The 16,134-nt window shown below is 37.5% G+C and overlaps 1 protein-coding gene across 3 annotated transcripts; it reads left to right on the forward strand.

Annotated features, from left to right (window-relative positions):
- Positions 1–106: 106 nt before the first annotated feature.
- lypd6b (LY6/PLAUR domain containing 6B) lies at positions 107–15,154 on the forward strand. Of its 3 annotated transcripts, XM_043249588.1 has the most exons (7): positions 107–265; positions 7,986–8,067; positions 10,863–10,956; positions 13,117–13,239; positions 13,326–13,424; positions 13,518–13,645; positions 13,719–15,153. In XM_043249588.1, exons 4-7 carry the CDS (start codon positions 13,140–13,142, stop codon positions 13,881–13,883), a joined length of 492 nt encoding a protein of 163 aa, XP_043105523.1. In that variant the 5' UTR covers positions 107–265; positions 7,986–8,067; positions 10,863–10,956; positions 13,117–13,139; the 3' UTR covers positions 13,884–15,153. The 3 variants fall into 3 exon arrangements, with proteins under 3 accessions (XP_043105523.1, XP_043105524.1, XP_043105525.1); XM_043249589.1 differs by lacking the exon at positions 7,986–8,067; XM_043249590.1 differs by lacking the exons at positions 107–265; positions 7,986–8,067 and having other exon boundaries at positions 10,945–10,956; positions 13,719–15,154.
- Positions 15,155–16,134: the final 980 nt, after the last annotated feature.

Raw genomic sequence — 16,134 nt, forward strand, 5'->3', positions numbered from 1 at the left:
GAATCATTTAGTCATGTGAATTGGTTCCACTGATTCATTAAAAGATTCGATTCAGAAGAAAGAAAGATGAATCCTAACCTTTGGACCAGCCGACCAATCAGACGCTGTGTTTTTGAGAGCGGCGAGACGCGAAATACCTCGACGCGCTCGTTTGTAGTTGACTGTGGGCGAGTCCCGCGACGCGGAGGGGATGCGGGTGACCTTCACATAATGCAAGGAGATGCGGTTTTATTTCTGTACGCGTGAACGAAGTCACACGTCGATGGTGAGTATGCTTTGAGCTTTTTAAGTTTGACAGTTCTGTGGGACAAAAACAAACTCGTGAACGAAACGCCAACACAGCGTGACTGGATTTTGAATCTTAGACACATTACTTTACTTTGCTTTTAGAGCTAACGACCACCAGAGCAACGTCTTCGCTTCAGTTTGAGTTCCTTGTCATTCACAGGTCGAAACGGGGCAGACCGGGGCTGGTTGTCACACGTTTTATTTCACTCAATATAACCCTCAGCGTGATGTTATTTCATAAAAATGCTTTTTTCGACACACCTCTAAGTCTTGCCTACAAAAAAGTAGATGCAGTTCACCGAAGCACGTCGCAATGTGTTCATGTTGACACGGTATTTATTATCAAAACGCCATTATCCACAATATACAGAACAGGGAAGTTAATAGTTTTTTCTTCTTATTTCGACCAATAAATAAATAATGAAATTATAATGTTAATACGGAATAAATGGAAAGGCATACAGAATGCTAAAATATAATTATTTATAAAATAACAGCATGTGACATTTATCACAAATACCTTTGTCCGTCGTTATAGTTATTTAAGAAATATCAAAAATGCCTGGAATTTTGGTTTGGTTGACATAATTCACTTTTTAAATCATTATTTCATTTAGTTTTTACTTATATGCCTGAAATCACCTTTTATTAGCATTCCTTAAAAAGGAAAGCAAGAAAGAAACATTAAACCCAAATATCCAGGTCGATTCATTTGTCGATTATTTATTTATTTTCAGCATATTCCCAAGTTATATTGAAAGCCCATCTTTCCAGTTGTGAATGTCCACTTTTTAAACCATATAACAACTGTGACAACTTGCCCCGGTCTCTCCTTTATACATGATTGTAATGAAGGCAAGATATATTCTCCAGTTAGGATGACCACACTACAAGAGGACACAGTTCTAGACACATTCTCATTCCTGACTTTTCAAGATGGCATAGCACCTGTTTTAAAAGCAGTTGGCTTAAATCAGCGTAGTGGTTACACAGCTGTTATGTGGTTATTCACAGAACAGGACCAATAAAATACACTTTTTTGATAAACACAAATCTGCTTTTTGTGACTCAATGCAATGCTTCATGATCCGGGTCCAAATTATTATACGGTGATGATCAGAACCTTGCCCAACATGTTGTTCTCTGCATCTCTTCCCCCATGTGTAACGTCTCATAGGGAAGTGATGGAGAGTCCCTCCTCTCTTCTTACCTCAGCCGTCACTCATCTCCGCTCTCATGTAGAACTGGAGGACACTAGCAGATCACAGGCAGGATTGTTGTCTTTGATGTAGCCCTCAGCTCCTCGAGATATCATTGAGGCTCCCTCTCTGGCTACGAGAGAGCTTCCATTAGTCTGTCAGTGAAAGCTCAGTCTTACCCGGGGATCAGATTTTGCTGTCAGCTGCCGTGTATCTCTGCAATCGAGGGTCAGACTGTCATTAACAGTGTGTTGAGGAGCCCACAAGATATAGAGATGAACTGGTCACGTCCCGTCATTCAAACCCTGGTTCGTCCTACGCACCACTAAACCCAAAGACCGAAGGGTTCTTCCTCACTTACTTCATCTTTACAGAAACCATGTGTGTAATTTAGCTAGTGGTAGCACATTTTACTTTGTGTAGACATAAAAAAACCCATTAATGTAGTTTCCTTATGCCTTGAGTATATCCGTGGTTTTATACTATGTTTTATGTCTTTTGTGCAAATATAAAGCATGCCGTTTCCATGCAGCATCAATTCAGTTGGATCTAAATATTTATCAGTACTTTGCTTAAGATGTTCTACATAAAACTGTTTTGATCAAAGCCACATGACTCGGCTGTTTTGGTCCTGATTCAGACCTTTGCAATTACTGTGGAATTTTAAGAGTGGCTGCATAGCACACCAATTACGTTTTTATCACTTGCATAAAGAGCAAGAGCCTTGTTTGCTTGCCCTCTTCGGTTCAGAAGGACCGTTGTTGCTGTGGACAGATGAAGGGGGACAGATGGCACCAAGGCTTGGTGATCTTAGAGGTCGCAGCTGCTGTTGACTGACTTACACGGCATTGTGCTCGATGCCAAACTACTCCTTTTCAAGTTTGCGTAGCAAACACACTGTAATTTCAACTTGCGTTTACTATAATCAGGAAAAGATTCATCCCTTATTTGTTGTGCACGCTCGTGTTTTTCCACGTTTTTTAAGCGGGTCTGTTCCTTTGTGGATGACGTGCGGAGATCTTTTTTGTTTAATAGGTGTTTGAATGTACTTTAAACACTGGGTTGTTTCGCTCCCTGAAGTGGTGCTTACGATAGCTAAGAGCTCTGCTGTTTCGCTGCGGTCTATCATTAGAGCGAATCGTGAACATTGACTTGAGAGGGAGCTCAGAGCTCACAAGCGGGTCTTCATCAAACCTTAAAGTACACGCTCTTGACCGGTATCACGTGACTCAAGTTATGTCATGTTCTAATTCAAGGAATGATGTAAAGATGTCGTTTCGGTTCATAGAAAGGTTCTGACTTGTATGTTTTGCCCCACTTTTTAACGACTACCCTGACAGGCCCTGCCTCGCTGTGGGCATGTTTAGACCAATGCGTTCGGGTTTAAAGAGGTCGTTTTTAGTAGTTACTGTTCTGCTCTGTGATTACATCCTGAAGATAACAATTCCGTTTGTGCTCCAGAACAAACAAAAAAAATAGAAAAGCAGAAAATGCGAATGCGCCTTGGCTCAGGTGAGTGCGTCCGTCTAGAATGACTGGGGATGGTCAAGCGTGGAGATAAGCCTGACCTGAGGCCCTGTGTGTCTGTGTGTGACCAAGTAAAATGACAGGGGAGGGTCACCTGCTCTTGCCCTCAAGGTCATGATAACAATAGATGTCCCCAGGGTCACGGATGAGAAACACATGCTCTTTTATCTACAAAAAGTCAGAGAAAGCATTAGTAGAGTATCTAGAATGAACTCTTTATATAGTTGAAGAATACGCCCTCCCTTTTGAAGAGAGTTTGTTCATTATTTACTATGTACAATTTTCCTGAAACATCTTGGCGTCTAGGTGGTTCACGTCATAATGAAAAGGATCAGATATCCTCAGGAAAGTCGTGCCTGTTTAAACTGAGAGGGCTAGATTTTTTTGAGCTAAGTAGATTTTGAATGCTGCTTCTAAAAATCAGTGTTGTATATTTGATAAGGTTCCTTATGTTATTATAAAAAAAAGTGTACATCTGAAAGAGTATGGCCATGTATGTATAATTTGTTTGTAATTTTGAGTTTGTACTTTTTGGATGGAAATGTTTATTGAGTAGTATGCAGGTACTTAATCAAATGTAACAATAAAAGTTTTTATAAAGGTGCAGGAGTTTTCCATAAAAAGAGAGAAATTATATCTAATAATGTTCCTTAAATATTCAGAAATTATATATTAAATTATATATATATAAAAGATAAAATAGACACACACGTTTATATATATATTACGTTTATACATATATATATATATATAAGAGTTTGGTTCCAAAATGCAATAAATCACATAACATCTTTAGGTTATAATAACACTTTTGGTTCATATTTAGATTTTTTATGTTATTTGTAAAGTTTTATGGGTATATACATACATACATAAATGTATTGTATTATTAAAAAAACATCTATTTTATTTATTAATTGTAACTATGCACTAAGTAAAAAATATGAATTTTTATAGTTTGAGCACATTTTGCCATTTATAGCAGGATCTGGTTAAGCCAACAGTCTCAGGCTGCAGTTCAAGGCAGGGCAGCCTACATTATTCTGTCGTATTTCCACCTTTTTCTCATTCTTCAGGTAAACTACTCGTGACCTCTGCAGTATTATGGCACTTAGCGCAGGCTGCATTCCATCTCATTGCTCTCTTCAATAAGAGCACTGTAATCCTCATCAGATCCTGAGAATGCAGGGAGACTCTCACACAAAATAAATGTCCTGGCATCTCTATTCAGTTACCTTGGCCACAGTCCCAGGTGAGACAGCTAAAGGGTCTATTTAATCTTAACTTGACGAGAGCACTTTGGAAAAGAACCCAATCTCTCATCATCTCAGGAGATTAGATCCGCACACCCACAAATCAGATGCGTCGAAAGCAGTGGCCGGAGTAATAGGCACTTAGGTCTGGGCTTCTGATCCCAGTGTGTTTTTAGATGAAGCACTCTGACTGCTTAATTAAGCATAAATAGAAACGTTCTAGAAAAGTAATAAGCAGCTTTTGACAAAATCTAATTATTCAGACCCATGAATTACTCAGTTACACCCAATTTTTAGCACTTATGTCTCATATTATAACAAAATTTAAATTTTTCCACACAGGGTTGTGTAGTTTTATGTCTAGCAAATGCAAAAAAGTACATTCATTTATGTCTTACAAAAGCAGCACATTTTAGGAAAGTGAAGTGCCCATAGGGCCCATTGTGCTGGGATGTGAGCAGATCAGGGACCCGTCACATTGTGCAGCACATAGACTTATTCATCTTTGTTTGTTCTAGTAGTTTAGGCTGTCAGTGAATGTCATCTTCTTTATAGTCAGGTTGAGATGTAACTATTTTAGTCAACTTTAAAAAAAAATTATTTAAACCTAAATTAGCTAGTTTGTAGGGGTAAAAATGTTATGGTAGCACTTAATTATAGGGACCAATTCTCGCTTATTAGTATGCATATTACCAGAATATTGGAATATATTCACCATTTCCATATTCTACATTCTTATGTTATACCTAAACTTAACAATATATAGTGTCAAAATATATAGTGTGACAGACGTCATAAACTTTAAGAACTTTCTTGGTTCCAGCGTAAGCCAAATAACTTAAACATCTACAGTCATGCTGGATGTTTCCAGATCTTGTCCAGTTAGATATCACTTCAGAGCCATATGCTTCACCTGCCGTTAGTGATACCTGAGCCCACGTTTCTCCCAGGGCCCCATCCAGCCCTCGCTGTGGCCTCAGAGGCAAATGGACAAACTCATCTCCATTTCCCAGCCCAGTGAAGCACACAAAGGAAGCCCTTGTTGCGGGGCTCTGATCTATCTGAACCTGCAGGCCAGAGAACAGGAAGGCTTCTGAGAGTTTGCAGGAGAACAGGGGGAGCGAAAGAGCGTATGCGCTGTAATCAGCTGGCCAATTAAACAGACCCTGGTCTCTCACCCCCATGTAATGAGAGAGGCTGACACTCAAGGGTTCCTTTCTCAACATATGAACCACGGGAAGGGATACGTCTGCTTCTGCATGCACAGACAAGCCACAAGCTTGTATTAAATTGTTTTTGAAAAGGAAGATTAAAATGGTATTCACGTTAATTGTGGAAGGGTCTAAATGGCCTAAAAGACTTTGGGACTGAAGACCAATTTGCTTCTTAGTTCACAATGGACTTTTGAGAGTATTCTTTTAGAAAGACCCTAATTTTAATTTGGGTGGACTAATGAGGGGGTTAGGTCAGCTAGAATAAGTTGAGACACCAAATGTACATTCTCAGAATTTCCTAAAAGCTTTCTAAGCTGCTTTTAGGTTTCACGTACCAGAGAGTAATCAATACATGGAAAGGGCCCACAAAGAAATTTAACGTGAAATATGAGAAGTGTGTAATTTTACCAGGGTGGCCGTTGAGCCTTTAAAATTGCTGTGGAAGGAGACGTTCAGCTTCCCTTTCTGAAACCTTTTTGCCGGTTCAGTGCAGGTGCCAAACGGTGTCGCTCTCTCCTCTGATCTTTAACAGCAAAGGTGTTTTCTGCATCTTTTGAGTAGTAGGCTGGTTTATGTCAGATATTATAATTATTGAATTGAGAATTTTTTTAAATTGCCTTAAAAATGTATCCTTTCATTGTATAAATATTTGTCTTTGTTAAGCTGTTAAGTATTATTATTATTCTTAATATCAGTTGTTTGAAAATGTTCAGACATTTTAAATGTTGGAAATTTATACATAATTGATTGAAATGTATAACCGATTTATAATATTTAAAATGTTTTACTTTTTTGCTGTTTAATTTATTGTTTACATTTTGCTATTGGCAAATTAGTGACTGTATCTTTTTTTCCAGGACAGCAACAGGGGAAATGTTCAATGGCTTTTTGTAGTCAGGAATAAGTTACGTGCCTAAGCAGGAACTGACTTAAAGGAACACTCCACTTTTTTAAAAAAAATATAGGCTCATTCTCCCACTCCTCCAGAGTTAATAAGTTGAGTTTTATCATTTTTAAATCCATTCATCCGATCTCTGGGTCTGGCGATAACACTTTTATTGTATATTAAGACATTTTAAGTTGCGATTTTGTAGGCCGATATTATATCACCCAGTACCTAACTCAGGGAGCGTGTCTTGCAAGCTGAGGACTATTTTCTTACGTGATCGTACTGGACCTGCTGCGGCCATGGTACAACAGCAAACTTCCTTGATTATTACGCCGGAGTTTAGTTCCTTATCATAATGACCTTTTCATTTTTTACCGTTCTTAGATATAACTACAGAAGAGTCAAGTTTTAAATAGATATTTTTAAAAAAATATTTAAACTCTTTGGTCATTTTTGAACGCGATGCTACTGGTCTAATTTGATTCATCTATGCTAAGCTATGCTAAAAATGCTATCACCAGGAGATCGGCTGAATGGATTCCAAAACAGTAAAACTCTGGGAGAGTTGGAGAATGAGCCTATTTCCAAAAAAAGGTGGAATGTTTCTTTAAACTTAAAAGACTTACATTTTCAGAAATATTCACTTAATTTGTAACTGCTAGTCTTGGTCCTACTTTTCTTGGCACAAGTGAAAATGATCCACTGCAAGCTGCTTTTTATATCCTAACTTACCATGACCCCCATCTTCACATACACATAAATACACACCTCAGGGATTTTCCACACAAATCTCACTTAGGCACGACTAGACCTGATCGGATAACAGAAAGGCATTATACTGCATTTATTACCGTACGTCACCTCCGTTATCCACATGACATAGCCTGAAGGATAAAATGGAATCTTTACATGGCAGTTTTATATAACAATGAACAATTGCCAGTCTGATGTTTATCTGTTGATGGAAAAGATTATGCAAGTCAGTAATAGATGTACAGAATGAACAGATTCAAGCTTTTAGGCTACATCCTTCCCCGACAACTGATTTGATAAGAACAAATAAAGACAGGAAAATAAATTACCACAATCCGCTCATTTCCTTTCTTTTCTTCTCGGTACTAATTATTTTGGAAAAAATTTTGGTGTGTTTAATTTTTGTATTTAAATGTTAAGCAGAAATAGTTGTCTGTAAAAATGTCTTCAAGTCCACCAGAGTCCTAATAGTCCCCTATTTGAGGTCGTGGTGTATTGTCCTCAGGGCCTTTGTGTTTTACAACCTACATGTCTGTGTGCTGACTTGGTCAGCATTGATAAATGAGTGGGAAAGGCACCAATCACAAATGAGCAATAAAAGGAGTCACACAAAGCCCCCTTGAGTTTATATCCTTGACCTGGTGTGTTTATGACAGCCTGTCTTCCTGTGAAGGTGGGCTCACATACCTAACCAATCACTGACCAATGGAAGACAAAGGAGATATAAGTGTGGTGAGACTAAGTAGAAAAGTTCCTGGACTCTTTCAGTCCAGAGAGGAAATGGAGATGTTTGTCAAGTAAGCAGTCTGGATAGATGGATTTAATTGTGTGGTTACTCTCATTGTTTTTCTTTTTTTATCAGCTGTTTCTGAATGAGGAAAGTGGCTTAAAAGAGAAAGTGGAAATGGTTTAATCCATTCGAGGATCTCAACAGGAAATCTCAGGTAACTGGAACATTTGAACGTTTGTATTGTTCTTTCTGTGTTGCTATGCCGTGATGATTAATGAGCCTGGTAAATATACACACACTTGAGTGTGTCGTACTTGAAATTTTGCCAGTGTTACTGTGTACTGAGCAACATGGAGGTCTTATAAATATTGCTTTGATGTCACTTTCTACCCATATTACAACAGAAATTTGATTCCTCAAAGCGTCCTATACCCGGGAGGTTTAGGTCTTTAAAGCTTATTTTTCTAATTCATGCTAAGCTCTCAGTTCTGACATACTTCAAGAGACATGACATGTGGGTTTAAGTGTTTTTCACTTGAATGGTCAGGATCTGGGTCGTACCTATGCAGGTGCCTTCAAGTGAACTGTGGGAATGTTTTCTTCTTTTTATCTTCATGTTCAGACAAATTGTTTTTAAATTGCTAGACTTAGGATCACATTTACGAGAAGGTTCTCGAGGAGCATTAAATCATTCCATTCATAGGACAAAAAGTTACTAAATGGTTTCTGGATCGGTACAGTACATCTGAAGATTGGACTTCAAGATTAGATTTCATGTGACATCATGTGTACTTTAGGCCTCTTTTTTCTTCCCTGGTTTCTTCACATTCCTCTTTTTTTCTGTAACCTCAAAGGAACAAAAATAGATCACTGTGTAATATAATGAAATGGATCCACTGGCCCTCAGGCCATCAGAAAAGCCCTCCGGTCCGTGAGAAGGGTGGTACCATCAACACCTATAGAAGAGCACGTCAAGTGTCCTGGTTTTCTGTCAAAAGACAGAAATCTGCTGGTTTCAAAACAAAGTAGTAAATCTGTCAGCAATGTCTTCCAGTAAAAGAGCTGACAGAGCAATATAGTACTCCTGGACATATACCGTACATCTTGTTTTAGCATTAATGTTTGCACGTACCTCAAACGATTTTAGCTCATTTGGTTATGAACTCTACCTGACCTAAAGAACACAGGATAAAACATAAATTAATTGTGTGACTGAAAAGTACTCTAAATATCTATGCAGTCTATTACAGGCCTCTGGAAATTATTTATTCATAATTAATGCCATGTCAGTTGAAGAAAAGTCATATTAATTACATTTTTATTTATTTTGTGGCTCATGAAAAATAGTAAATTAACTAATTCTAAGGCTAACTGAACGAAGACAAACACTTTCTCCTTCATTCGTTCTTTTCAAATCCCGTTGAGCCTCTTTGTTTTGAAATCGTCACTGTGGAAGACGGTTTCCCTGGAGGCGAGACGGGGTGATTTGCATTCTCCAATAAAATGTGTTTAAAGAAGACATTTTATTTTTTATTTTTAAAGAAATAAAACATGAAGCGTTAAACCTTCAATGAAAGACTAAATAGGAAAAACCAAATTGTTTTGAAATATTCGAGTTGTGAAATATTCAGTAATGCATTTGAAAATATCGTCAGTGTTTTATTTAGATATTCAAAGGATTATCCACCATTAATTTGAGGGATTTTTAAAAGCTCTGGTTAGTCTGGGAACATTCCTGTAATTCTAACCCTGTCAGCACATCAGGCTTGTATAAAGCTCAAAGGATGCACTAAAACTTACTGTGGTGTGATATTTACACAAGACCTGAAGATTTCACAGCTGTATATTTACTGTGACAGCCGTGAGGGACAGTTAGAACTCAAGATATCGTATGAGCAATGCTGTATCATATTTCACTGATATTCCACGTGCAGTTTTTTTATGGGGACTGGCAGAAGGCCATAATATATTTTACAAAGTACATGAAATTGACATTGTATCAGAGAGGCAGTGGTAGTAACAGACAGTATGAAGGCTCCTGTATTTCCTGTTTTTGTGGTGTTGATGTGATTTGTACACTCAGCAGTCTTTTTCTCACTTCACTCGCTGCTGATCTCACCTCTCAATGGCAGCTCTCCATAGAGAAATAACACATACTGTACTGATAGCTATTGGTGCTGCTCACAGTTATACAGTAGGTCGGATTGGACATTCGCCTTTGTTGCAAACTTTGTTAAAACTTTATATAATTCAATCAATCTAATTAAATAAAATCTAAGATATAATTTAATTTCTAATCCATCCGAAGTATATCACTATAGGGAAATTCTGCTTGAGAAAACGAAGAAATAATTGTCAATCACTGCTCATTTCCACGTGTTAGCAGTCCTGGCTCAAATTTTGCAGTTTATTTTGTTATTTTATTAATTTTCCAATACTTTATGTGACCCTGAAAACTAATAATGGCTGCTGAAATAAAATAGAAATTGTATAATCCGTACTTGCCAGGTAGGATCCTCAAGAATAGTTTTGACAATGGAGTGAATAAATTAAATCCCACTACTAGAGATTTCAAAGCAATAAAGAAAACGACTGCATAAACCCCCAAAGATTTCCAAGCACCTCATATCATTAGTGGGTTTTAGTATTGATCTTTACAGATTTATTAAAAATCAATGCACAGTTTACTCATGTAGTGTATTGGGGAAAGTACAGATAATCTAGCAGAGTGTTGTGGGTGTTCCAGAGGTTATGGGGATGGGGTGTGTGCTAAGTGCATTTGTGTGAATGCTAATTACATGGGCTAGACTGGCTTGACACCACACTGTCGACTTCACACAATGGCTAGAGGCTCCACCCCCACAATGCACCTGCTGTCCAATCAGAAGACGGGGTTGCAGGAGGTTGGGGTCGGTGGTTCCTTTTTTTTGTTGTTGTGAGAGAGAGCTGAAATGGAAAATGACTTCTAAGCTTTCTCTTTCCTTTTCCTTTTCCTTTTCCTTTTAAAAGTCTCAGTCAAGACGGGATCCTCTGCACATTTATCAGGAAATCTGTCTGCAGTGTGCTGTCTGCTAAACCTATAAGCTTTCCATACACACAAAAAGTAAGTCTTTGTGTTTTTTGTTTGTTTTTTTAAATGTATGCATGTTTTGTGTAAACATTATTTTTTGTGAATAAGGCGTTTGAGTAATATTTTCACTATTCCATTATTTTGTGTTGGAAAATTGGCTATATTATAATTAGTGTTTTTAGTAAGGCATCAGTTCCTGTAAATTTTAAATATTAATTATAAGATAGATATGTTTTTCAGATAAAAATTACTATTTTTAATGTCTCGGATATTCAGGTGGCTTCACAGATCACTGAAGCAATCAACAGGCCTCTGAAATTCACAAACCGGTCAGACAGCTCTGGCCTTTAGAACTCATTTACATCACATTTCATTTCACTTAAAGACATCTACTTTCAAAAAAATGCATTTAAATATCAAACTAGACTACGGTTTTGCGTCTAAAATCTCACCATGTTTCTTTGTTTTCTTTAAGAATGAGTGCATGTTTGCGTGGTTTTGTATCCAGCATAAATATGCCAACATAAAGATGCATGCAAATGGCCATTTTATGCTCTTCACTCTTAATGAACTGCTTTTAAGTCCCTACATGTGTCCTGGCTGGTTTGTGACCTAAGAGCACTTGCATTCGGAGCTGAAAGGCTTCAGACTGCATGCCCCTGTTTGAGTTTTAACCTCTGGGTCACTGGAGCTGATTGCTGTTGTGCTGTCAGTCATTATATATGTGTGATCTCTCTTTACTTTGCTAGAGACCCTTAGGAGTAGATTGTCACTGTAGCAAGATTAATGACACTCATCTGTTTGCTTTTAAACCATATGCTGTCCGCAGATGATGTAGAGCCTCTGTGTGCTAAAATGATGCTGAGTGCTTAAGTAATTAGCAAATTAAAAATTTAGCCTTCTTTATTTTTTAGATTGTGAATATACAAGAACTTGCTCACGGCATGTTTTGCTGATGCACTTTCAAACAGGAAATAAGTTACTCACTACGTCCATCACACACAGTAAGACTGTCGATGCTGTGTAACTGAACACTGATGGAAACAAGCACTAGAGCATGTTAATGTCCTCAGAGTATGTGTTCAGCCTTAATCATTAACCTCTGAGGTCACCGTGCCTTACTGCTTCTTAAAATGCCAGGGGCAGGTGCAAGATATTTCAAATATGGGGGAAGACATGGATAGGGTCTTTAGTCCTTCATCATCAGTTATAAAGCTGGATTTTGGTTTCCTGCTTAGAAATGTAGGTACTTGCAGTTGAAGTACCAGAGGGCTTTATGCTAATGGATATATTAGTGAATCCAGCGCATTCAGTAAATTGAATAATGCATGAAATGAATGCTTTTGGATGATTAGAATTCATAGGATGCACTTCATGAGATTGCGAGCCTTTGCTGTAATTAAAAGAAGTAATGTGCCCATCGATCCATCACCTCTAATTCTGTTCTGCTATTTAGGCACTTGTGATTTGAGATAGTTAACCTAAAAATGAAAATTCTGTCACCCTCGTGTCATTCCACACCTGTAGGATCTTCGCTCATCTTCAGAACACAAATTAGGATATTTTTGATGAAACCAGAGCGCTTTCTCACCCTGCATAAACAGCAATGCAACGCAACTCGTGTGAACATTCATCAAAAGACTAAAACAGAAGAGAAAAAATTGTTGATTAAAGTCATTATTTTTGAAATTATTCTCATAGCTTCATAACATTGAACCACTGATGTCACATGGACTATTTTAATGATGTTCGGAACTAACTTTCTAGACTTTAAACATAGTCGTTGTTTATTGAGGGTCAGAAAGCTCTCAGATTTCATTTTTGGGTGAACTATCCATTTAAAAGTAATTATGATGGGCATGAATGAATAGATATGTTATCTTACAGCTGTCGAATTGTTAGAATTTGTTAGATCTTTTTTTTTATATAAAATACAAAAATGTAATTTTTTTAAATAATATATTTATATATTTTAGTAATATATTCTCTACATAAAATGTTTTATTGTTATTATTAAAAGCTAAAAGTTATCCATCAGAAAAATATATAAATTATATATATATATATATATATATATATATATATATATATATATATATATATATATATATATATATATATATATATATATATTAGGACAACAGGAAGTCAGGTGTTCAGAGATTTTAACTTGGTCTCCGATCTCTTTTACAGGAGTCACTATCAGTGTTTTAAACATGGCAGCAGATCTGATCAAAGTCACCGTTCTCGTCCAGCTTCTTGATTTGGTGACAAGCGACAGCATTGACTTCTACAATATCATTCCTGCTGTAGAAGGTGAGTTTTTTTTGTTCCAGTACATTATGTTATTTTGCTCGTTAGCTTTATAGCGGTGCTATAACACATTGGTTATATCTGTGCAGCCACCCCGTACCCCAAGAGCTTCAAGTGCTTCACATGTGAACAGGCCTTAGACAACTACAGCTGTAACCGCTGGGCAGAAGATGTGTGGTGTCCTCAGAGTGAGTTTACCCACCGCTCTCAGATCTTCACAGCTGTCTCTAGCTAGAGTTATATGCTTTTAAATGAATAAAATCCTGTTTCTTAATTTATAGATACCCAATACTGTATGACGATACACCACTTCAACCATCATGGGAAGACAAAATTTGTTACCAAAAGATGTGCTGTGCGTGAAGAATGCCAGTTAGCTGGCTGCAGACATCACAAAAATACACACCATGTGAGTATTCACGTGCACATTATTCCACTCAAAACGAAATATCCGTTATGTCAAAATGTGTTATGTCTTGCAGGAGTGCGTGTCTTGCTGTGAAGGGATGGTTTGTAATGTAGAGCTGCCGACCAATCACAGTAACGCAGTGTTCTCCCAGAGACAAACCCACAGCTCAGCAGCTCCCACTTTCAGGATTTGTGCGATCCTGCTGGTCCCAGTTCTCGTGGGACTGCTACCATTGTGATGCTCAATCATAAGAACCTGTTCGGTGATGAACAGCACTGCAAATCATTGAGACAAAGGAGATGCCGTCCACACTGGAATAGTAATACGGTCAGATGAATGCTTTCATTAAGGCCATAGAAATATGCAGGAGAAAGCTAGTGCTCCCATTCATCTCAGTGGCAGGATGTTGCAGGATTCTCTGGAAGAATGTGATTTGCCATCTTTGCTGATGGGCTCACAGATGTTCTCATGACTGATCGGTGACTAATCAGACTGGAGCCGCGGGAAAAATTACATCATGGCTTGGCTGATTGGTTAATGCACCACAAGAAGACAACGAACACTCGCTAGTGACTGTCTGGAGCTGTGATATGTGTCAAATTCACACTCTTCAAAATCAAAATCTACAATTATATAATAAAATATTTGTGACTTAGACATTACTTGCTAAGTACTTTAGAAAAAACTATGGAGTGGAAGGGTGAAGGATGCATTTTGCAGCCAAATGGTTTAGTGGCAACTCAACTATGCAAATTAGCAAAACAATATCTTCATTTTTCTGCGAGGAGACGTGCTCGGTCAGCGCTGGAGGAACCGTGTGCGCAGGAAGTTGCTGCGTCAGGACGGTCTGTCAATGGAGTAGTATCGCTTGTGATGACTGCTTACTAATGACTTGCTAAATAGGACAGAGAACCAGACGGGTTGCAAAACAGTATTTAGCAGCTAAAGCAGCAGAATTAACTTGTGCTGCCTCACTGGATTTGTATTGAGCAAATTGAGGCTCACACACTGAGCATTGGAAGTCTCTTTGTGGGATGGTCCTGTGGCTCTGGTCCCAGATTCTGTCACACAGGCCAGGCACAGCAATGAGAAGACGCGGGATGTGTTGTTCTAGTTTTCTAAACGGTGTGAATGTCTCTAAAAGAGATCTGGATTGCTGCATAAATTACCATGGACCGGTATAATGTAAAAGCACTGATTAATTAATTGCAATTGCAAGTGTATTTTGAATTATTATGGCTTGACTATTGCAAATGCTGTCATTTTATACTGCCCCAACCAATAGAAATAAATATGCGACCATATTTAACTAATCCCAAGTTAACTATGCACAAGTATTCTACATATGTTTAATTATTCTGCTACTAAAATTTACCTTACAACTGGCATTAAATAAAAAATCACTCTCATCTATTTTCTAAATATATTTTATTTATCGTATTGCGAATGATTCGTGTTTACTTTTTATTTTTACTCAAAATGTCAGAAATTGCACCATGACCTACAACCTAATGCAAGTTTACATTGAGCTGATTTGTCTCCATCCAATCAAGAACTGATCCAAATCATACATCTTTGATAATTTCCCTCAAAATCAAAATACAGAGAAAAGATCTTTCACAAATTTAATTTGTCATCAGAACTTTAAATATGTACATTTTTGTGTAAATGTTTATATATTTTTTGCAAATGCAAATTATGTTCATTGTTACATTACCAAAAAAAAAAAAAAAAAAAAAAATATATATATATATATATATATATATATATATATATATATATATATATATATATATATATATATATATATATATATAAAAAGAATAATAAAACTTTGTTTTAGAACAGTTTCAGACGTTAATATACAAACCTTACAGCCCGGCTTTGTTCCTTCCCATGAAGTAAGTTATGATAAATAGTCTTGTTTACGTTCATTGGGTTGATTGAGTGCGTAAACGGTTTCTCATCTCTTTAATCTATAACACACCGCTGTGCTTTTTGTATATAAGCAGCAGGGCTACGTTTTTAAAATTCCTTCCACGCTGATCTGAGAGCAGTTTCTGTCTTTTCACATGAGAATGCCCAGGTTTAAATTTAGAGGAGGGAGCTGAACCTCAAACAGCACAAAAGAGCAACTTCCCCCCCAGAGCTCTGAGAACAATAAAAACATTCCCAAGAGGATCTCGGTGTGGGACACAAAGACGTGGACCATTAATATCATTGCTGTCTGGAATAATGAGGGTTTTTTTCTCTCTAAACCAAACATGACATATGGTTCTTCCTCTAAAATTGTTTCAGAGGAAATGAGATTTGGTCTCTGTGTAGCTGCTTCACTGACTTATGAAGTTAAAGTGTCTGTGTGTGTGTGTGTGTGTGTGTGTGTTCCTGCTCTGCTGACTGTCTCGACGTGTGTGCTGTTTGCTCTGGCTGCTGGCTGTCTTTGTTCTGGTTTTATTAGGCGTGGAGTTGGAGTCTGTCACTTTCAGGCT

The sequence above is a fragment of the Puntigrus tetrazona genome, chromosome 9 (assembly GCF_018831695.1).
Source record: "Puntigrus tetrazona isolate hp1 chromosome 9, ASM1883169v1, whole genome shotgun sequence".
Lineage (NCBI taxonomy): Eukaryota > Metazoa > Chordata > Actinopteri > Cypriniformes > Cyprinidae > Puntigrus > Puntigrus tetrazona.